Source organism: Canis aureus, chromosome 8 (genome assembly GCF_053574225.1).
Source record: "Canis aureus isolate CA01 chromosome 8, VMU_Caureus_v.1.0, whole genome shotgun sequence".
In the NCBI taxonomy this organism is placed as follows: domain Eukaryota; kingdom Metazoa; phylum Chordata; class Mammalia; order Carnivora; family Canidae; genus Canis; species Canis aureus.
In genome coordinates, this window is record NC_135618.1 from 62969216 (window position 1) to 62991002 (window position 21787).

The window sequence follows — 21787 nt, forward strand, 5'->3', positions numbered from 1 at the left end:
TCACACACACACCCAAGGTCTAGAGGGCCTGCACATCTCCACACACCCAGGGTCTGGAGGGTCTGCACAGCTCCACCCACCCAGGGTCTGGAGGGCCAGCACTGTCCCACAAGGCCTGAAATAGGATGGGGACGGGGGTGCACTGGGGATAGGACAGAGGAGTCTCCAACATAAAGGACTACAACCAAAAGGAAAAGGAGAAAATGCTAAATCTGGCCTCCAGCCCACTTCAGAGCACTGGACTGAGCCCTCAGGCCCTGGTGGAGATTATGGGTATCTGTCTAGGCTCTCTCCCAGGCCTATCCTTGGAATTTAATCAGCAATACGATCAATACACTCTTCTTGAGGGATGAGCACACCTCCAGGAAATGGCTTTGAAGAAACCGGATTTTATGAAAACAAACTTAAAAGCATGGAAATCTCTTAAAATCATATACTCTACATTGTTTTGTAACACTGCATTGAGTTCCTGGAAGACAGTAAAAGGAAATAAATGGACACACTGTATGGCTGCTTGCTCTGGCCGCTGCCAGTCTTGGGAGCTCCAAAGATTACAGCAACGTGTTTCCAGCCACTATAGAAAGTACACCAACCCCCTGATAATTCATATCAAATTGCCTTCCCTAATTGAGAGGGACTCCTGCTGCTTGAAGAAAGAATTAATCCACATCATCCACCAGAGAGGTGGAAATGAATTCCAAGTTGAAAGTTCAGATTTTCATATGCTACACCATATGAGCAAAATGACGAGAAGCCTGGGTGTTGCGGTCCAGTCGGTGGCGGGGCGGCAAGGGTGGAGACCTGACAGTTGCAAGGTTATACCAAGGCCATGTGTGCCACAGGCTCCTTCCCACCACCTTCTCAGCTTTGCCTCTCCGCCTACCTCTCCTGAGGTCCTCTTCACTAATCATGTTCTAGAAACTGTTTCTGATCATACATCATGGCCAGCAAATATGGTTCTGTTGTATCTTTGTGCTTAAAACAAAGGCCCTCCACTTGTCCTGCCTGCTGCATCCTGGATCAAGACCACTCCACCCCACCCCTAGCCATACTTCAAGCAAGAGCTCAGACGACCCTGGAGTGAACAAGCCGGGAAATAGCAGAACATCTCAGGCCTCTGCACACCCCATCCCTCTTTGGTATTGTGTGGCCAAGAGGTACACCTCTGACGACTCCTTTCTGCTGGCTCTGGGTTTTATGGTCCTGGTACTCTGGAACTGCCCTGTCAGTCTCTTCTGTAATGCAAGGCTTTGACTTCCAGCCCATGTTTTGCAGAGGAACGTGCCACCGGGGTGCAGGACATCTGCAGCCAGGTCCAGAAGGGACAAGCACAGCCGAATGAGCCTGTCATGATCCAGGCTGTGGATCCCCGTGGCGTTGGGTGCCATGTCACTCAGAATCACGTCTGCTCTCCCACCAGGAAGCAGTTCCTGGATTCTCTGCAGAGTTCCCGGGTCAGTCACATCAGCAGGGCACAGGAAAGTTGCTCCTTCCAGGGGGAATATGTGAAGAAGATCCACCCCAAGCACAAAGCCAACAGGAGTGCCAGGATCTAAAAAAGACAGTTTGTATGTTATTTATTTACACCCTGAATCCCCTTAGAAATACAAATGGAAAAACAGAAATAAAAAGTCAGGACACAGGAAAAGAACAAACATGCAAATCTATGGATGAGAGGGCTCTCCCCAGCAATATCTGTCCTGTACAAACACATGGCAGGAGTGGCAGTCCTCATTCCTCGTGGGAGGAATCCCAGGCTCAGAGCTCAAGCAACCCGGGGCAGGCTCAAGACTCCAACTCTGGCTTCATGTCACTTCCCGAGGCTTGCCCTTTGTGAGAGGGGGCTTATCTCTGACCTTCTTGATACACTAGCACGTAAAGTACCTCTGGATTAAATCAACACATCCATCCTGCAGCTTCATCCAATTTCTTTCAATACAGAAACTGCTAAAAACAAGTCAAGAAATGGGGAACATAGACAGGTGGAAGACAAGGTATAGAATCTGACCCCTTGGCTGGGTTTGAGTGGCACCAGCTGTGCAATAAAGAAGCCAGGGTTTCACCTGGCTCCCAAGAGGCCCTCCTGCCTGCAGGACAGCTTCCCCCAGATGTGCAGGTCCCCTCGTGGCCCTGGTGTCCCCATCTGCGTCCCTCCCCCACATGGAGGAGGGCCCCTGCTCTGCCAACACAGGAGGGAGGACAAGGCTGCAGAGACCTGCTAGTTCAGTCTGCTCAGCAAACAAACTGTTCCATGGTGGAATAACGCGTATTCTACTTCTAACAAATATCAGAAGTCCAGGCATTTTGCAGAGCATGTTTTTCAAAGGAGAAAACTGCATTTTCATCCTGGAAAGGAGAATATCCCACATCTCATTTTATACACTGGCTTTTTTTCCTTCAATATCCCAAATATTATAACCTCGGGCAGGGTCCGCTGGAGGCAAATGCCTTTGGGTACATTTTTGCCACTTCTGGGAGGAAAAAAAACTCAGTCATCTTATCCAAACTCTTTGCTTCTTCCACTTCCTCCTTCTGAAGAACAATTACAATGCCAGGAAGCATTAAAATCACTCATTAGGTCTGTAGACAGGCTCAGTGATAGGAAAAGGAGCTGAAGTGTCTGACACAAATTCCTTCACTTAGGCAGTATTTGTTGAGCTAAAAACATTTTTTCCGCCTGTTCTAGATAGAGCTCCTGGAGGTATTCCACCCATAATAATAAGGCTGATTCTTTGTCATGAACCCAGGGAGCAGCAGTCCCCAGTCTGTGCTTTCAGCAGGTCAGCAAGCTCCTTTGAACCTCATTTTTCACTAGGACTACTGCCACAGCATCCTCCCTCTAGGTGTCAGAGAGAGGTCCTCGTGAATCGGCATATTTCATATAGTGCCAGGGACTGTCGTACCCTCAGATTTTACGGCATCAGAGAAGGGGGAGAGATGCTCATCACAGCATGGCGGACCCTAGCAATAGACCTGAGAGCAACACTGGTGCCCATGAGAAGGAGACCAGCTGTACAGCACAGGACAGCTGCCATCTGGAATTCTGCACAAGCATTTAAAAGGACAATATAGGTATCTAAATTGAGGGTACTGGTTACCCTGTTGATTAATTGGGGGAACCATCTTCATATAGAAAACCTTTGACAAGATCCTAAAATATAAGATGGCAAAAGCAGAGTCCCTCAGATTGAACAAGAGGGGAGAAGCCAGAGCCCCAGCACGGGTGCTCCGGGAAGCAGACCTAGTGGGGCCTTGGGAAGACCAGAGCTTCAAGGACCAGGAGCCAGAAACTCGGATTGGTACAGATCTGCTGTCATGGACAGATGTCAATATATTAGTAAGTGAAAAAGAAAACACAGCTCTATGAAGGCTCCAAAGCAGCAGGAAGAACATAGATGTAGAATACTATCTTTAAAAAAAAAAAACACATATATACTTATGCAAGAATTCTCGAAGGGCACATGGCGACACATTGACGTACATATGGACATGGTACAATCTGAGGTACTCTAAATCTATGCCTTTCTACTGTGGCTGTCATTTTGAAAACATCAATGTCCTACTTTCAGCCTTCCTACCACTAAACAAGCAACTCAGAAGGAGGTGTCCTCACCAAGTGAATCTCCTGGTAGAGGGCAGCTGGCTTGCACCTCCAGACCCAAGGTGGTCAGAGGTCCTACCTGTGCCTGCAGCATTAACCCTCTGCACAGCCACCTGGCTCCACGCCCCAGGGGCTGCCCCGCAGTCTAACACTCGGAGACCGGGCCGCAGGATCCGGTGCCTCTCATCCATCTCCAGGAGTTTGAAGGCACTTCGGCACCGATAACTCTCCACTTTCGCTGCCTTCACATATGGGTCCTTCAAATGCCGCGTCAGCCACAGGTGTTCAGCACCGGTCCGACCCTTGTAGTAACTCCCAGCTGTGTGAAACCTCTGACACTGCAGGGACACATGAAGCAGCTTCAAAGACCTGAGGGAGCAAACAGGAGCATACAGGCGGGCATCACACACATAAGTAGGCTCCCTGGTCCAGCCCATGTATTTTCAGAGACAGCACCCAGAGACTGGAGCGGGGAGGAGACTTGGCAAGGCTACCCAGCCAGAAAGCAGGTGGAATGGGGTGAACCGAGTCCCTCCCCAAACTCGTGTGCTAATGTCCTAACCCCAGGTATCTCAAAATAGGACTGGTAATATTAGGTAATTCAGGGGCTCAGTTGGTAAAGCATCTGCCTTTAGCTCGGGGCATGATCTCAGGGTCTTGGGATCGAGCCCCCTGTCAAGCTCCCCGTTCAGCAGGGAGTCTGTTCCTCCCCCTTCTCGTGCTGGCTCAAGGTCTCACTCAAATGAATAAAAAAAATTTTTTTTAAATAAAATAAGATAGAGAAGTAATTCATTTAAAATGACGCTATATGGGTGGGCCCAAATCTAGTATGACTGGTATCTTCCTAAGAGAAAGTTAGGACACAGGGACACAGGACCAACCACAGGAGGGGGGGGAGGGGAAGACACAGGGAGAAGCCAGCCATCTATAGGCCAAGGAGAGGGGCCTCAGGAGACACCAGTCCTGCCCACACGTTGGCCTGGGGCTGCAGCCCCCTGCTGTGTGAGGGCAGTGAGACAGAAGTTTGTGTTGTCTCAGCCGCCTGGCCTGGGGGCTTTCTCCTGGGGACTTTCAAGCACAGCAGGCATTGCTTCCACTCAGCTTATGAAAGTTTCCTTCAGAAGTAAGACTCAAACATCACTGATGGTCACTTTGCTTGTGTCAACCAAGGTCTTTCCAGTACCGGTTAATAGTACCATTGATATTCACAAAGGTAATATTCCTGCTCACCCACTAACTTCTCCTTGGGCTCTAGGGAACCGCGAGAGAACCCCCCCAGGGACAGACCCTTGCTGTACTTAGCTCCATGGCTGCACAGGCCAACACAGGGCCTTACCAGTCACATTGCCTCATACAACTGAACTCAACCTGTGTGAGCAGGTGAAGGACAATTTCCAAGTATCTTTGGCAAAGTTAGGTTTTTAACAACTTATCCAGTACCAGAAACCCACACCCCGTATATCCCCTAACTAACTCTCAGCACAACCCTACAAATAAGTTCTGTATCCATGTTTCTGATGGAAAGAACCTACCATTATCTCCACGGCTCCAAGCAAAAGCCCCTTCAACAACCAAAGCATGTTGGCAAGATCTGGGCAGGGTAATTGCAGTCACTGCCTTCAAAAAGCTGAAGGGAGGGATCCCTGGGTGGCGCAGCGGTTTGGCGCCTGCCTTTGGCCCAGGGCGCGATCCTGGAGACCCGGGATCGAATCCCACATCGGGCTCCCTACATGGAGCCTGCTTCTCCCTCTGCCTGTGTCTCTGCCTCTCTCTCTCTGTGTCTCTCATGAATAAATAAATAAAATCTTAAAAAAAAAAAAAAAAAAGCTGAAGGGACCTCCTGGGAGGAGCACAGAACAATCCTGGGCACGAGAACCAACTCCCGAGGTTGGGGGAAGGCTGGAAAGCAGAGTCACACACACTGGAGACCTGCAAATTTGCACAGCTGACCTCCAGGACCCTCCCACAGCTGGGGTCCAGCCACATTGGCCAATTGTGCAAGCCCTGGTGCCACAGCCTTCAGGCCTGCAGTGCCCTTTGCAAGCTTCACCTCCACCTGCAGCACCCCTTCATCTGCCCCCTCACCTGCAGTGCCCCCTCCACCTGCAGCACCTCTTCGCCTGCCCCCTCTGCTCTCCATACCTCCTCACCTGCAGGCCCCCTCACCTGCAGGCTCCCTCACCTGTCTGCTCCACTCTCCGCAGCCCTCCACCTCCAGGCCCCCTCACCTGTCTCCTCCACTCTCTGCACCCCCTCACCTACAGGCCCCCTCACCTGTCTCCTCCACTCTGCACCACCCCACCTGCAGGCCCCCTCACCTGTCCCCTCCGCTCACCACAGCCCCTCACCTGCAGGCCCCCTCACCTGTCTCCTCCACTCTCCGCACCCCTCCACCTCCAGGCCCCCTCATCTGTCTCCTCTGCTCTCTTCATCCCCCCACCTGCAGGCCCCCTCACCGGTCCCCTCCGCTCTCCGCAGCACCCCACCTGCAGGCCCCCTCACCTGCCCTCTCCGCTCTCCGCAGCCCCTCACCTGCAGGCCCCCTCACCTGTCCCCTCCGCTCTCCGCAGCCCCCCACCTGCAGGCCCCCTCACCTGCCCCCTCCGCCCGCCCGCGCTCCTCGGAAGCGGCCCCGACTACCGGCTTCGTGTAGGAAGTCTTCCCCTAGGCACTGCGCCCGGGAAGCCCGCGTCCGCGCCCCTGTCACGCGGAGGGAAGCTGGGACGCCCCGGGCCGTCCTCCCCCCGCACGCTTGCAGGAGGCGCCCGGTAAGGCCGCACCAGCGCTCCCGCGCGTCCGCCTCTGGGCCCGCAGCCCCACTCACCGAGCCATGCAGGCCGACTCCCTCCGCTCGCTGCGCCGGAAGTGCCGGCCTCGCTTCCGGCCGAGGCCACGCCCCCGGAAGCGGCGCCCCAGATCCGAAAGCGCGCGCGGAGCCGAGTGGTGCGGAGCTGGGACGCGGGAGTCGGGCGCTGAGCCCCAGCCCGGTGAGGACGGGCCTGGGGAGCTAGGGACCTGGGAGGGGGAAGGGGAAAGGGAGTTCCAAGGACAGGGGGACGGGGGGGAGGGGGAGAGAGGCTGGGGAGGGGGAAAGGGAGTTCCAAGGAGAGAGGGACCTGGGGGGGAGGGGGAGAGAGGAGGGGAGCTGCGGGAGCAGGAAGAGAAGGGGACAGAGGTGCCAAGTGAACAGAGCTCAGAGGAGATGATGGATCCAGGACCACCGGGGTCTGGCGCCCTGGGCGCTTGATGTCCAAGCCCCTGCGGTGTGTAAGAGGCCTGGTGCTCTTCGGAGAGGGGGTATTGTCTCTTAGTACCCTGGTAAGGGACCTGAGTGTAGGGCCCTAACAGGTAGGGCTACCCAGCCCAAGGCCGCCTCCCAGCCCCTGACATTAGGCGGGCTCTCTGAGGACCCCAGCCACTTGCTCCAGCATCGGTCGGCCATCTGAACCAAACAGCCATTGGACCCACACACCCATTGGCCGGTGTCTCTGCCATTTGATCTTGGGTCCGGTCCAACCCTGTTCCACCTCTCTGAGCTTCAGCCTTTTCATCTGAAAATGGAGGCAGCAAGTCTTTGCTCACAGAGTTGTTAGGTCTGTTCAATGGAATACTTTTTGAGGAGCATACAGTGAGTACTTCCTAAATGATAGCTGACGTTCCCAGTGACCTCCCTTGGCCTATACAGTTCACTCAGGAAGCCAGGGCTTCAGGCGGGAACCTGTCAGCATCATGACAAAGTAGGCAGCATCCAGGCTCAACTCCAGAGACCTACCCTCGATACCAGGTCCCTTTTCTCAGACTCCAGAACTTCCCAGAAGGATCTCTGCTCCTGCTTCTGCATCTCCTCCAGTGTGGTCCCAAGGATAGAAGACATGTGTTTAGTGGGCCCCAGGCTGTGATAGGGCTGAATGAACAGGGGAATTGGTCCTGGTCCTCCACGATGTCTCCAGCAGCAGCCCAGATATCACCCTTGGAATTTGTCTTTGTACCCTGAACACCCATTCGAGCAGAAGGGGCCCTTGTGGCTTCAGGGCCAGATTCTGGAGCAGCAATGGTAATGAACAGATTATGAACTGTCACAGGGAGGGAGCCAGCCATGCTGGGTGGGCTCTCTGCCATCAGGAGCTAAGCACTCCTCGGGACTCTAGGTCTGCTGCTGCTGGGGTGCAGGAGGGGGAAGGGAGATCCCAATAAGCCAGAAGACCCCACTGATGAAAAGGCCACGGCCAGAAGCCTGACCCAAGAACACTGGCTAAAATGCATGGTTATGTTGGTGCATGGGGTGGACTGCCCTCCTGCTTCTGGGTACAGGCTAGAAACTGGAGCAGGAACAGCCCTGTGCTGGGGGGGGGGGGGGGGGGCGGGGGGGCAAGGGTACTATGGCATCTCCTGCCAGGGGCCTGGGTACTGGCGCCACAGCATTTGGAGCACCAAGCCTCCTCCTAGCCCAGAAGCTCACTTGGTCAGTGAGGCAAGCCATGTGTGGCTGGGCTGGGAGATTGCCTTCCCTGCCTTTCCTGCCCCTTCCCATTCCACTAGGCCCCTGGCCTCCATCCACACCCCGTCTGCATGCAGGTCAAACTGACCGAGCCCTCTTGCCTTCTTCAAGGGGCTCCCGGGGACCATGGGCACCTCCAGGCTCTACACCTTGGTACTAGTGCTGCAGCCTGAGCGAGTTCTCCTGGGCATGAAGAAGCGAGGCTTTGGGGCTGGCCGGTGGAATGGCTTCGGGGGCAAAGTTCAAGAAGGAGAGACCATCGAGGACGGGGCCAAAAGGTAAGGGAAGGGTAGGCCCGACTGCACAACCAGCTCCCGAAAGGATACACTGGAACTCATGATGGAGCCCTGGGGCCTCAGTTCCTTCACCTGCAGGATGGAAATAACAGGCACAGCTCCTGCCGCTGGTCCAGGGTGTGGGAAGGCAGTGAGTGCCAAGTGTGTGCTAGCTGTGCTGGGGGCATGGGCAGTGTGTTAATATTTGGGAGGCTGTGCATGTGGCTTCTAGCTAAGGGGCTGGTCAGTCACTGGGTTTCTTGGTCTATTCAGGGGAGCCGATGACAAGCGTTTCTGTCTGAGCCTTTTCTCCCTTAATCCTCAACACTACTGGCTTCCCAGGGGCAGGACACCAAGCCCAGAGAGGTCGAGCAACTTGTCTGAAATCACACAGCTCTGATTTCAAGCCCTTTGCCCTTCTTTCCCCTCATAGGCGTGTTGGATAAAATGAAGATGTGTGTGTAAATGCCACAAGGCCCTACACAAACCTTTGCCACTATTGATGTTATTCTGAAGAAAGTTGGCAGGCCTAATTAAGGCTGCTTTCCCTGGGGAAGAGAACAGAGCTCCACACGCATATTAATGAGGCTTCTGGAAGGGAAGAAGGCTGCAGGCACTACAGTGGTTCTCAAGTTCGGGGTTTTTTTTTTTAATCACAACCCACATAAGAAACGTCTACTGTCTGAGGCAGCAATGCTCTCACTACATGAAAGCGTACACTAACATATTTTCTATTCTGTGTTCCTCCTTCTCTAATCGTTAGTCACAATCCACCAAGTTGAGTTCATGGTGCACAACTGGGCTGCAGTAGCCCCCCACCCCACCCAGTGTGAAAAGCCAAGGATGTGCCATCCTTGGTGTGCACCTCTCCCTCGTAGACCTGCGACCCTGGAGCTGCTGCCACACTGCCGCCTGTGATCACTGGTTTTGGCAAGTGGCAGACAGTGTGACTGGTCCTGCTCCAGGAGGGCACAGCCTGGGCAGAGCCCAGTCTGCTGAGACTCGGGCATCTGGCCCTGTGAGCTGTGCCAGGAGTGGGACGGGGTGCAGAAGAAGAGGCATGGAATGTGGACACGAGCTGTGGGCGCCAGTGGTCTGCTCTGCCAGCTATCCGCAAGCCTTTGTCATCCTGAGACTGTTCATTAGGTCACTCATCTATGGAGCCCTGTTCAGTGTCAGACACGGGAACAGGTCCCCGACCCCACCCCTGCGGGGCTCCCATCTAGTCTGGCTGCCAGGTTCACGGGGACCGTGTGCAGAGAGCAGGTCTAGCAGTGATCTTACGCTCCTTGCTGTTCTGTCTCTAGGCGTTATGCCAAGATGTCCCCAAGCTCACAGATTCTTCCCCTCGGCCTCATCCAGTCTCCCGCAAGTATCCTCTCCATGGCCTGCCTCTTCATTAGTGATACTTCGAATATACAGCTTTTTATTTACAGGCACCATTTTTACATCCTTTTAAAGAAATCTTTGCTATTCTGAGCTTAAGAAGGCATCACCCTAAGTTTTCTTCTGGAATGTTCAGGAGCATTAAATCATCAGTCCATCTGGAATGGAGTTTGGAGTAAGATGCCAGGCACAGCATCAGGATTCATCTGTCCAGATGTCTGGCTGAATAACATTTATGGAACTGACTGTATTTCCCACCACCCTGCAGCCCCCTCTGTCATAATCACAGGCCCTTCAGAGGCATGCCACGTGCCTCTGAAGAAGCTCAGCACAGCCGCCAGATGCCCTCCTGGGCCCTGGGGTCTGCCCTCCAAACACTTGCTTGACCACAGAGGCCACTAGTGGGGTAGTCTCCTGGCCCACGACTCGTCTCTGTCCTGACCTCACCACAGATCCCAGAACACTCATAAAATCGGTGACCTTTTATTGTTGTCAGACTTCGAGCTATATTATAAATATGTTCATTATCCTCAGAGGCTCATGATTTTTCACAGTGTGAAGGCCTCATCCAGGGAGCAAGACCTTGGAGGGCACTTGCTCCTGGCAGCCCTGAGCTCCTTTTTAACGCCTGGGTGTCCACACAGACCTATCATGCCCCTACAGGCAGCATGCTTCCCCCAGAGGACACCCTCCTGTGGCCAGGGGACAATAATGTAATGGTTTCCACACTGGGAACAGAGGGCTGGGCCTTACCCTGGGGCCAAGGGTGGAAGTCCAGCCCCAGAGGCACACACCACCCGCCTGACTCAGTCCCATCACCTGGTGAGCCGTGCAGTAGCACACCGGCTCCTACGGTCTGGGGGTCAGCTCCGAGGAGCTCTCTGGGACTCCCATCTTCTCCTCCCATGGCCACTGGGATACTAGCGCAGTGTTGAAGATGGAGCCACAGGTCAGGACGCCCTCTGGCAGAAGAGTATTGTGCCCCTGTGGAATGTAAGGGAGAGGCGAGATGGCACATTCTACTCCATCTTAGGAGCAAGCTGAGATGGCTATCTAGGCTTCTGACATGCGTCAGGGTGGCCTCAGCAAGGAGCCTGGCACATGCTCTATCTACTGCACTCCCCTTGTGCCCTTACAGATCGCAAAGCAGGCCACAGGTCAAGAGCTAGATTAATATAGCCTCACCTGCAGGCTTGGGGTGGCCAAATATGCATGAGTGGTCTTCCCTGGGGGATCATGGGAAGCTTGTAGGGGGAGGTTACGGGCACTTGGGGCCCTGAAGTCTCCTCAGAGGTTGGAGCTGTAGGTGGGTGGACAGTCCCCATCTCTCTGGCCAGCATACCTGACACCTCCAGCAAGGCCTCAGAGAACCTCAGGAGGAATGGCTGAAGCAGAGCCCCAGGACTGCAGGGAGGCCCCCATACCCACCCAGGCACTTAGCCGCTGTCATTCTGTTTAATGCATGACTCATCCTGTTCTCTGCCATCTGGGGAGCTGAGCATCACACATACAACCCGACACTTTCTGTCATCCCTGCTAATTATCCCAGCCTGTGAAGCGAGATTAGTGAGATCTCGTGCACTGCTGTGTATTCGGGGAAGATTAACCAAAGCTAGTCAAAACATTAAATCACTAGGTAAGGTTTTTTAAAGTGAGCCCCGCCAGCCTGCTGCCAGAGTGGGGGGAGCCTCTGTAGAGTGCCAGGACACTTAATGGTGGAGCCATCTGCACACCCCAAGTGAAAACACACATTCGTGTTTTTAGGTCAAGTCTAATTTTAATTACCCAGTCTATGAGGAAATCCTAGCTTTCCAAACCACTCAGGCCTGGTGTGCAGTGGTCGCCGGCTCACGGGACTCCTGTGGGCCATACAGGGAGCTCAGAGTGGGTTCTGAGCTAGGGAAGGCATCTGCTGGGATCAGGCCGCTTAGACTCAATGTGTGTGTGTGTGTGTGTGTGTGTGTGTGTTTTATGAGCAAAGTGGTTTCCCTGGCTTCTCATTCCAGGCACAGGAAGCAATTATGCATTGTGTTCCTAACATAACTTGGAGATCAAAGCTAAAAAGAAAAAAACAAAACCATTCTTCACATACAACTATAAACGGTCAGGCATAATTAGAACACTTCCAGAAACAAAAATATAGGGCAGTAGGGAAGTGAGACTCTCTCAGGGAGGGACAGATGGAGCTCCACAGCTGCCACGGCCTGGGGGATCCCCAGGGTCCCTAGAGTCACCAGCACAGAGCCTCCAGGAAATTCTGGACCCGTGAAGGACAGTGAAGGAGCAAACTGAGTGGCAGACTAGAGGGGTCTGGGGTGCAAGTGCGAAGCTGCTCCTCACGGGGGCCTGGTGACCAGCAAGTCTGCCGCTTTCACCAACCCATGACCCACACCCGGTGGGAAACCAGCCCGAGCTCCTTGAGGTGGCAGCCATTGCACCAGCTCCCTGCTGTGTCTCCGGTCCTGTGAAGGGAGGCCCGAAGGAGATGGCCACGAGCAGGGGGGGGGGGGGGGTCGTCACAGGGGCTCCATCCAGTGGTGCATCATACCTGTGCTCTGGTGGGGAGAGGGTCCCCAAGAAGAGATGATACGGCCAGATGCCCAAAGCGCCCACCCCCTGCCATCAGCAGCAGGGAAGCTGGCTGGAGGGCTGGGGTGGGGAGGGTGTCTCAGTGGAACAGACTGGAAAGCAAGCTTTCCCACTGGGGAAGAGACCATAGAAACCTGCAGTCTGGTTCTGTGCTCTTGGAGCTCAGGTGTGAGGAAGGGGGGAATTCTTCAGGTTGGGGCCCCTGCAGCCCGAGCTGCATTCATGGGACTGTGGCCACCCTGTGGGAAGAGCAGGTGCTGCTGCATAGAGTGGGAGGTTCTTCCCATGACCCCTGAGTAGCTGAACTGGGCCAGACCTGGGCTGCCCTGCGGCCCACAGGCTGTACAACTGGATTGGCCCGTGTGCCCTAAGCCAGAACCTCTGAGTGGAATCCGTTTTTAAATGGTCCCCAGATAACTGGCAGTTTTGTCCGAGTCGCTGGGGGGAGCAGGCAGGTGCTCCGCCACGCTCCCAGCACCACGCTGTAACTGTCACCCATTTGGCCCGCAGGGAGCTGCGAGAGGAGAGCGGTCTGACTGTGGACACACTTCACAAGGTGGGCCAGATCATGTTTGAGTTTGTGGGTGAGCCTGAGCTGATGGACGTACACATCTTCTGCACAGACAGCGTCCAGGGGACGCCTGTGGAAAGCGATGGTGAGTCTGGGGGGCTGTGCTTCCCACCCCAGTGGCCAGGTCCAGGAGGCAGGCACTGCGCCAGCACCTAGCTCTCAGCCTTGTTCTTCTGCATAGTGACAGTGACCTGGCCACAGGGACTGACCCCAAACATCTGTCCAGTTCCTCACACACCTGCCTTGTAATTCCTTAGGGATGGGTAGTCTAAACCCAGGTGGAACGTCAGTGCTCTCTCCTTTCCACCTGCTACAGAAATGCGCCCTCAGTGGTTTCAGCTGGACCAAATCCCCTTCACTGACATGTGGCCGGATGACAGCTACTGGTTTCCCCTTCTGCTCCAGAAGAAGAAATTCCATGGGTACTTCAGGTTTCAGGGTCCCAACACCATCCTGGACTATACGCTACGTGAGGTGGACAAACTATAGAGGCAGTACGGTGCAGGGGACTGGCTGCAGAACCACCGCACTGTCACTTCACGCACTCACTGAGCCCCAAGGCGGGACTGCAGTTGGGGGGTGGAGTGGAGGTGGACATGAAAATAAAGATCTTTTATCTCTTCCACACTCTTCATGGGGCCCCAGCACAGCCAGCCCACCCCTGTCCTCAGGAAGCCGCCAGGCCCACCTGGGGCATAGTGGGCCAGAGGGGACAGCTGGAAGGCCAGTTACTGCCCTATGCAGTGCCATGGGCTCTTGTGGGGACCAGCGTGGGCTCAAAGATGTGTCATCCTTGCTTGCCACCCCTCCACTGAGGGGAAACAGGAAAAGTCATGGCCCAGGTCTGAGACCCCAGTGTAATAGGTCAGAGGCTTACCCTGAGGGACGGGGCAGTCTGTCCAGATCTCTGACCACCAGGAAGGGGAGAGGCAGACAACACACAAGTTCTTCAATTTTCATAAACAGGTTTAATCGTTGTTCGTATTTATTGATAAAAAATACTTTGGAACGTAGGCCATTTGTGAACAATTCCAGTTTCCTGGTGTAGTAGTAACTGACCCCACAACCTTATAAAGTGCTCCACACGTGAAACTGCGTCGGGAAGAGGGGAAGGGCCTCGAGGGCGGACAGCCTGACTTCAGTATGCTGACCCCCGCGCCTGGGTCCACACCACAGCCTGCGCCTTCTGCTGTGTGTGCAGGTGACTGTGGGTGAACCCGGGCCCAGTTCCACTCTAGCCTTCCTGCAGTTGGGGAGCAGGGCTCTGTCCCCATGGTGTGAGGACCAGGCAGGCGGCCGTGGCAGACAAGGCGAGGCCCTTCCACTCCCTGACCTGCAGCTGCGGGCAGCCTGGGCCTCCCTGGACACCACTAAGCAAAAGATCCCGGAGCCTAGGGATCCAGTGGCAGCCAGGTGCAGGGGCTAGATGGAGGCTTTGTGTGGAACCAAAGGTGGCCTCATCTCCAGCTAAGAACTGATGGTTCTCCACCCCCAGCAAGTCTCTCCCCGTCTGCTGACCTCCCTGCAGAGCCTAGAGGAGGGAGGGATGGACCAGAATGTGCTCCTCCAGGTAAGCCTCGGGAACATGGCAAGAGCTCCAGGCGAGAGCACTTCCTGGCTTTCTGCACAGGAACGTGGGGCCGTCAGAAAAGTCCTCTTCAGAAAGCACACGAAGTCTCTGCTGACAGGGTTTCCTCTGCCCTTGGAGACCCTCCCGGCACCAGCCCTCCCACCTTGGTGCTGCAGCCCAATGTGCGTGCCCCTAGCCTGGGTGAAGCTGGGCTTGCTCCAATGTCTCCCCAGCTCTCCACTGTCCTGGGGTTGCCTGTACCTTGACGGCCACAGGCAGACTGCAGGCAGGCGAGCAGCGGCTGACAAGGGGACATAACGGGAGGCTTGGAGGTCATGCTTTACAGCTCAAGTGTTCACAGTGCCCAAGAACCCACTTCTCCATCAGGGGGTCAGGAGGCAAGCACAGACAGCCCAAAAACAGGTCAGTGACCAAAATGGCCCCGACTTGCTGGGCTCTGCAAGCACGCTGCACCTTCTCGTCAGCCCAGGAAAGGCACAAGCCGCAGTCATGGGCCTCAGGCTGCATGGCACACAGCAGGCCTTCTCCCTGCACCCCCACGGCTGCTCTGCCAGCATAAACAGAACCCACACGTGGGGTGGGCCCAAGTCCCAGCCTGACACGATTGGCTGGCCCGAAAGGACACTCCCCAGACTCCGGTGTGCACTGGCTCCTGGAGGAAGCCCATCGTCTGTGGGAGTTACCCTCGGTCCCTGTGCTATGTGCGGATACGCTGGTCTAAGTCCCCCCAACATGGCACCCAGGGAGAACCCCAGGAGTCTGCACACATCCCCAGAAGGCATGAATCTCAGGAATCCTGTAGTGCAGTCAGAGCATCCTCCAGCACCACTCCAGGCCTGGGACGAAACACCCACCCTGCCCATGTTCACACAGTAGTAGGGATTCAGAGCAGGAAGCACCCAGGCCCTAGGCCTACAGGGACCCCAGAGCATCTAGAACAGACACCCTTGGGGCCTGCGGGTGCAGGAGGCAGGCTACGAGGAGGGATGTAAGGACCTTAACAGGTCATCTTAAAGCAGGTCAGCCACGGCAACTCAGACCGTCCCACAGAGCCCAGCTGGACCCCACCCCCCACACCCCTGCCCTCCTCCACCCTGCCCGCCTCCAGGCATGGTCTCTGAAGATAGCGGCCAAGCAGCTGAGAGGACAGCACTGTTCCTGCCCTCGGACAAACAGAAGTACCACTTCACCTTATGTCCTACACTGCAGACCACGGGGCACAGATGGGGTCAGAGCAGGAGTGGGCACACAGGGAGGGACACCAGACCCTTCACCCTAGAGACCAGGCCAGGGCCCCCACAGTGCTCCCTGGGGCTCGTCCCCTGGACATCAACACCATCTGTGTGCCTAGCAACCCCTGAGTCCCCACCTCATGCACACTCACCCTGCTGCACCTGCACCCACCCAGAGCTGCCAGCTGGCCTGCAATTCTATCAGGTACAGCCACCTCCTGTCTGACCCTGGGACAGTCTTGCCCTCTGCAGGCTCAGCTGATCCAGACCCCCCCCCGCCACACCGACCTCTCTAAGTCCCCAGGTACCCCCTACACGTGGCCCCCAGCACCTGCTGTGTGGAAACCATCCTGCCGCCCCAACCTCTGGAAGGGAGAAAACCATTCCAGGGACCCTCAACTTCTCTCTGCCAGACCAACAGGCACAGTGTGGTGGGTGGGTGAGGTCAAAGGCAGCAGAGCAGGTGCCTGTGGCCTCCAGCTTCCGAGGACACTCAGGCCTGGGGTCATAAGGGAGCACCCAGACCCTGGCCCCACTCAGCCTGGGTGTCAGCTGCTGTCTGAAGGGAATTAAACAGGGACACGCCATTTGCAAAGAGGTTTTAGTGAGGCCGCTGGGAGCTCCCGCCCAGGCCTCTGGCACTAGTGAGGAGACACGCCGTCCTGCGGGGACCTCGGCAGGGTTAGGGAGCTGTTGGGTCCAGCGAAGAGGCAGTTTAGCTTGGGCTTCAGGTCGTTCCACACTTTGCTCATCTGGAGGAGGAGAGGGAGCACAGCAGGATGAGAAAGGCCGTGAGCTGGCTCCATGCCCAGTGTCAGTTGTCCGTAAACCCACAAGGAGCCCTGACACAGCCCTCTGGAGGCCCTGTGTCACCTCACCCAGCACCACTGGATCAGACTTGATGACAACAGGCCTTCCCCTCCCCTGCATCTCAGACCCTTCCTCCACAGATGATGCTGAAACTAGAGGCAACAACGTGCGCCTGCATGCAGACCACCACAGGTCTGCTTGGTACAACATATGCAGAAACACAGCCATCCGGTGGCGTCCGCCACTCTGACAGCTCTGCAAACACTGGCCTTCTGGGGGGACAGCTCACAGAGCAAGACACGCTCCACCTACAGGATACAAATGAATGAAGCGTGTGTGACTCTGCCAGCACTCACACACCCTCCGGTTTCCCAGTTCGGGAGTGGACACCACTGGCGTGGGGAGGAGGGAGCCCAGAGACGAGCAACAGTGGCAGAGTGAGTCCTGGGAACGTACAAAGCAGAGTCGAGATCCCATGTGACAAGACCGGGAAGCTTCCATCCCATGTGACAAGACCGGGAGTGACTTCCAACAGAGAAACAAGGCCCAGGGTCACAACACCCAACCTGTGTGTCCTGCCTGAGGCTCTCCCGGCCTGGAGCCACCTGGGTCCCAAAGCACAGGTCCTAAGTCTGAGCCTCCAGGAACTGTGAATGCATGGGTCTGAGGTGGAAGTCCACTTGCACCATCGCTCTATGTGTTTCTGGCATGGTGTGTTCTAGACTGCAGCGGAGCTGAGCACAGAGCTCCGGTCACAACTGTTCACCCCCCACCCCGGCTGGACAGACGACCTCCACCCAGCCCCCAAGCTGTCATCCACAAGTGTTCACCTGAGCTCCTGCAACATGCTGCACACCAACAGCTCCCCAGCCCGCCAAGCAGAACTGCCAGCACCCCAGACTGTCCCCTAGTCCACGTGGGACTCTGCACAGGCCTCCATCAGAGCAGGAGAAGCCCATTCCTCTCTGGCTCCCTGACAAGTCAGGACACTCCTCAGTCTGTAGTCCCTGGGGATGGGGATGCTGCGGTCCCAGAAGCTGGCATAGAGTGGGAGCTTGTTGCCCATCATCCTCTGGATCCCAGGCCGCATCTTTCAGAAACGGAAACTTCCCCCAGAGGTTAAAGGACACAGCTGAGGCCGTAGCATTCTAACAGATGTGGAGCTGGGGCTGAGAAGGGCTTTAGGAAATCCAGCCTGAGTACCCAACCATACGGAGGAGCCGGAGGTGGCCACTGGCAGATGCACCCCTCTGAGCAGGTGACTGGGCTTCCAGCACTGATGCAAGGCATTGAAGGGACCCAGGGAACACAACATCAGAAAGCAGCGGCCAGCAAAAGCAGAACCACATGGGGACTATTTACGAGTTTCTTCAACCCTGGCCAGATACGCAGTCTTGTAGACTGTCAGGAGAGACACACCTGTCCCGGTTCAAGAAGTGAGGAGTTCGAGATAAGCTAGTGCAACCCGGCCCTGGATCCCTGCGGCCAGCAGGTGTTGGCAGAGCTTGCCGAGCCTCTGGACAAGCACAGTACTCATTCCCGGCAGCTTAGGAGCCGCTGTTCAGAGGATGCTGACCAGGGGTCTTGCACCAACCCATCTCCTCTGACCAACGCCCCACTGCCTCTTCTCTCAATTCTGGGGGACACCGTGCTTTACCCCAGACTCCAAAATACCAACAAGACAGAAGGAATGCTTCCCTCATGGTCTCACACTACCCCTCACCCCTAGAATCACAAGGACATCACCACTGCCATTCAGGCTATGCATGAGACAGCAGATCTGAACAGGCTCGTTTGAAGGTCCCCCACTCCCCCAGCTCATGACCCTTCCTGGCAATCCTGCAGGAGTGCCAGAGGCTGCCCGCCCAGTCTGGGGCAGGCACGAGGAGACCCACCTCCTTGTGCCCTTGGATCTGAGAGTTGACAAAGGCACCGAGAATGTGGGACGTGAGAGGCAAGTAGACGTGGACCAGCTGCATCTCCTGGTGCAGACAGTACAGGGAGAAGTAGCTCCGGAGCTCCATGGTCTGGATGGCATTCTCCTGCTGCAGAAAAAGGAGCCGCCCCTTGCACCTGGTGCAGTGGACACCACAGACACCACAGCAACACACGGTCTCTCCCTGAGCCCAGGGCCTCAAGCCCTTCCTGACAGCACCGCTGAGGAAAATCCCAAGCCACTTGCTCCAACCAGGGATCCTGAAGGCACTGCTCTGGGCACCACAGAGAGTCTGCCCACCCTCCCACTGCTGGCTACATAGGCACAGGGCAGCAATGTTCTGGAAGCTCATGAGCCAGGCCCCAAGTACAGCTCCAGGGTCCAGCTAGGCCATCAGGGCAGAGCCTCCATCAGGCCTGCTCACAGGCAGCCCAGCCCACCCATGCCCCCTTCCCCCGACGCCAGAACCACCTCCACAATGCGGGACTCCAGCTGCTCCACAGAGTCAGGCTCCCGGCTCTGCACAGCAGCGCTCATCATCTGCCTCTTCATCAAGCTGTACTTGTGTAGGGCACGCTGGTGCTTATGTAGCACACCCTTCTCATGCCGCTCACAAAGGTCCTGTGCAAAGAGGTGCACTTGTGCTCGGCCACCAGCCAGAAGGGACCCAGAGGCACCCCCCACCCCACCCTGTAGGAGGCAGTGTGGAAATGGAAGCAGTGGGAGGAGGCTGGGAAACACACATGCTTCAAAGTCAGCACTGTTCACACAGAGCCCCTTCCTCTCTAGAAACCATTCACATGCACACTCAACTCACTCGGCACCTAGGAACTGTTGGGAACAGAGCATTTCAGGTGTCAGGCCCAGGGTCGAACTGTGAGGGGTCGCAGTGCACATCAGCACCACAAACCAATAACCTACATAAAACAGGTCCCGTGCACAAGGGAAGGTGGAAAGCCAGTGTGCTGGGACAGCAGTGGACCTCTGACTTTCCCACTACCCAGTTTCAGGAAGCCTTTGTCCCTCTAGTCTCTCAGGAATCTTGTGGGAAATACTGGCCACAGAATCAGTGCTGGGATCTCAAGGCTACCGAGCTACCATCCAACTTAACAGACAGACCCCTTCTAGAACATTTCTCAAAGTACTAGGCCCTCTCTCCTTGAGCTCAGCATGAACAATTCTCTGGCTTCACAGACATTCTGACCCATTACCGATGCCGCCATGGCTCAGGAGCCAGCCTTACAGAGAGCTGGAGGTGACCTTCCCAGAATCCCTGCCCATGGAAGACAGACTTCCTCAGCACCAGGCCAGCACCTCGCATATTTTTAGGGAGCTAGAATATTCTCACATTTGTCACACATACACACATGCCTATATGCACACGGCCACACATAGCACACACGTGTGTAAACGTAAATATACATATGTGCACGCATATATACACGTGCACATGTACATTCATACACATGCATGCATATATGTACACAGCCACACGTGCACACATACACACATGTACATGAGCACATGTATACACACATGAATGCTCGTGTGTACATGTATGTGCATGGACGTGTACACGCATATACACCCATACACATACGTACACACTTCCATGAATATTTGTACATGTACACAGGGTCACATATATGTATATACACACCACACATACCCCTACACATATACACACAGATGTGTGCACATTTGCATATTATACACATACACGAACACGTATGTATACACGTGCACACAGCACACGTGTACACGTACATGCATACATGTGCATATACACATACATAAATGCACATGCACACATCCACATACACGCATGCTCATACACATACGTTAATACATATACACATACCCATACTCGCATATACACCCCAAATACGCATAAACACATGCATATACACATGCACTCACACATATATGCCCACATGTACACACATACATACACATGGGCACACATGTACACCCACACTGGTATACAAATATATACATAGGCATACTCACACACCCTTCATCCTCAGACCAAGGGAAGCCAGAGGCCTGTCACCACACCTGCCAGGGCCGCAGCCCAAAGCACCAGCAGCACCCACCAAGGGGAAATAACACTGGCAAGATAGCCTATGGCCCATCTTCCCCCCACAGCCCTAGCTTCGCGGCTCTTCTGCTCCTGGAGTCACACCCCTGACAGATTATGCCAAAAGCTCTGTCCTTGGTCAAGGAGCACCAGACTCACTTTATAGGACTGGAGCAGATCCAAGAAGAGGTTTAGTTTCTCCACCACATCATTCTCCTCCTGTTTGCCCTAGAAGACAAGAGTGGGTGACCAACACCAAGCACCATGGCACCGACAGACCCAGCCAGGACCACCCATCTGCCGACCTGAGCCAGCTCGCCCCCTCCACAGCTACCAGCCAGCTCTGCAGAAGAGCCCTCTTCCCATACGACAGCCCTCAACACAAGGCAGGAAATCAGCAGGACTCAGCAGCTAGACAAAAAGCTATGGCCTCAGATCCCAAGGTCATCTGCCCAGGTGTGCTCACCGTTCAACAGCACTGGGCCTTCCAGTGTTCCAAAGCCAGGGTACAGCTGGGGCTAGGCTGGCTACCTGGGAACCCTCCATACTAACTCTGTGCCCACAGCCACATGTCCTAAAGGGCTCAAGCACAGCTCATATCCCTCAGCCACCAACACTTGCCGAGCACCTTGCTCAGGTGTTTGCTGGACACCTCCTAGGCATTCACCAAGTTACCTCTCTCAGATGTTTGGTAAGCACTTCACCTCTCCCAGGTGCAGTGTGAACTCAAGGAAATAAGCCCCTTTTATAACCTCTAGGGCTCCAGCTGTGGCACAGCATGAAAAGCTCATCTCAGAAATCACATATTGGACTCAGTGTAGACAGTGCAGCCAAAGGCAGATGATGAGAAGACAAGAGGAGGATGAGTCTGACCAGGTTACAAAGCACTGCCCTGGGAGCCAGGGGCTCCTGCCCAGGCTCTGCCATGAACTCAGGGTATCCAGGACTTACATGTGCCAAGCTCAGAGGTTCCAGGCCACTACAATCCCACACCCACAGCCAAAACTCTAACCAATAAGGTCATAGGAAAATAACAAGCATGTTTCACGTCTTTAAAACTCGGAAAGAAAAACATCAGAAGTCCACAGGTGGGGCAGCACGGGTGGCTCAGCGGTTTAGCGCCGCCTTCAGCCCAGGGCGTGATCCTGGAGACCCGGGATCGAGTCCCACATCAGGCTCCCTGCATGGAGCCGGCTCGTCCCTCTGCCTTGTCTCTAC

At 55.2% G+C, this 21787-nt stretch overlaps 3 protein-coding genes across 20 annotated transcripts in view; 1 reads left to right on the plus strand and 2 right to left on the minus strand.

The window, feature by feature from the left end:
• Window positions 1–369: 369 nt before the first annotated feature.
• Window positions 370–6485, minus strand: MRM2 (mitochondrial rRNA methyltransferase 2). The gene is made up of 3 exons (XM_077907569.1): window positions 6426–6485; window positions 3681–3970; window positions 370–1552 (listed from the first exon to the last, which is right to left on the minus strand). The coding sequence occupies exons 1-3, from the start codon at window positions 6431–6433 to the stop codon at window positions 1110–1112; spliced, it is 741 nt and encodes a 246-aa protein (XP_077763695.1). The 5' UTR covers window positions 6434–6485; the 3' UTR covers window positions 370–1109.
• NUDT1 (nudix hydrolase 1) lies at window positions 6483–13543 on the plus strand. Of its 2 annotated transcripts, none has more exons than XM_077907570.1 (4): window positions 6483–6588; window positions 8211–8377; window positions 12860–13005; window positions 13237–13543. In XM_077907570.1, the coding sequence occupies exons 2-4, from the start codon at window positions 8226–8228 to the stop codon at window positions 13407–13409; spliced, it is 471 nt and encodes a 156-aa protein (XP_077763696.1). In that variant the 5' UTR covers window positions 6483–6588; window positions 8211–8225; the 3' UTR covers window positions 13410–13543. The 2 variants fall into 2 exon arrangements, with proteins under 2 accessions (XP_077763696.1, XP_077763697.1); XM_077907571.1 differs by lacking the exon at window positions 6483–6588 and adding an exon at window positions 6761–6864.
• A 322-nt stretch (window positions 13544–13865) lies between these two features.
• The window catches only part of SNX8 (sorting nexin 8), a 41952-nt gene continuing 34030 nt past the window's right edge, over window positions 13866–21787 (minus strand). For 12 of the 17 annotated variants that reach the window (XM_077907567.1, XM_077907562.1, XM_077907556.1 and 9 more), the window contains 4 exons: window positions 20729–20797; window positions 18961–19110; window positions 18449–18598; window positions 13866–16495 (listed from right to left, as the gene is read on the minus strand). In XM_077907567.1, coding sequence (XP_077763693.1) covers window positions 16385–16495; window positions 18449–18598; window positions 18961–19110; window positions 20729–20797 — 480 coding nt within the window. In that variant the 3' untranslated portion in view covers window positions 13866–16384. The remainder of the gene's footprint in view (window positions 16496–18448; window positions 18599–18960; window positions 19111–20728; window positions 20798–21787) is intronic. The other 5 variants (XM_077907551.1, XM_077907561.1, XM_077907554.1 and 2 more) reach the window with 5 other exon arrangements.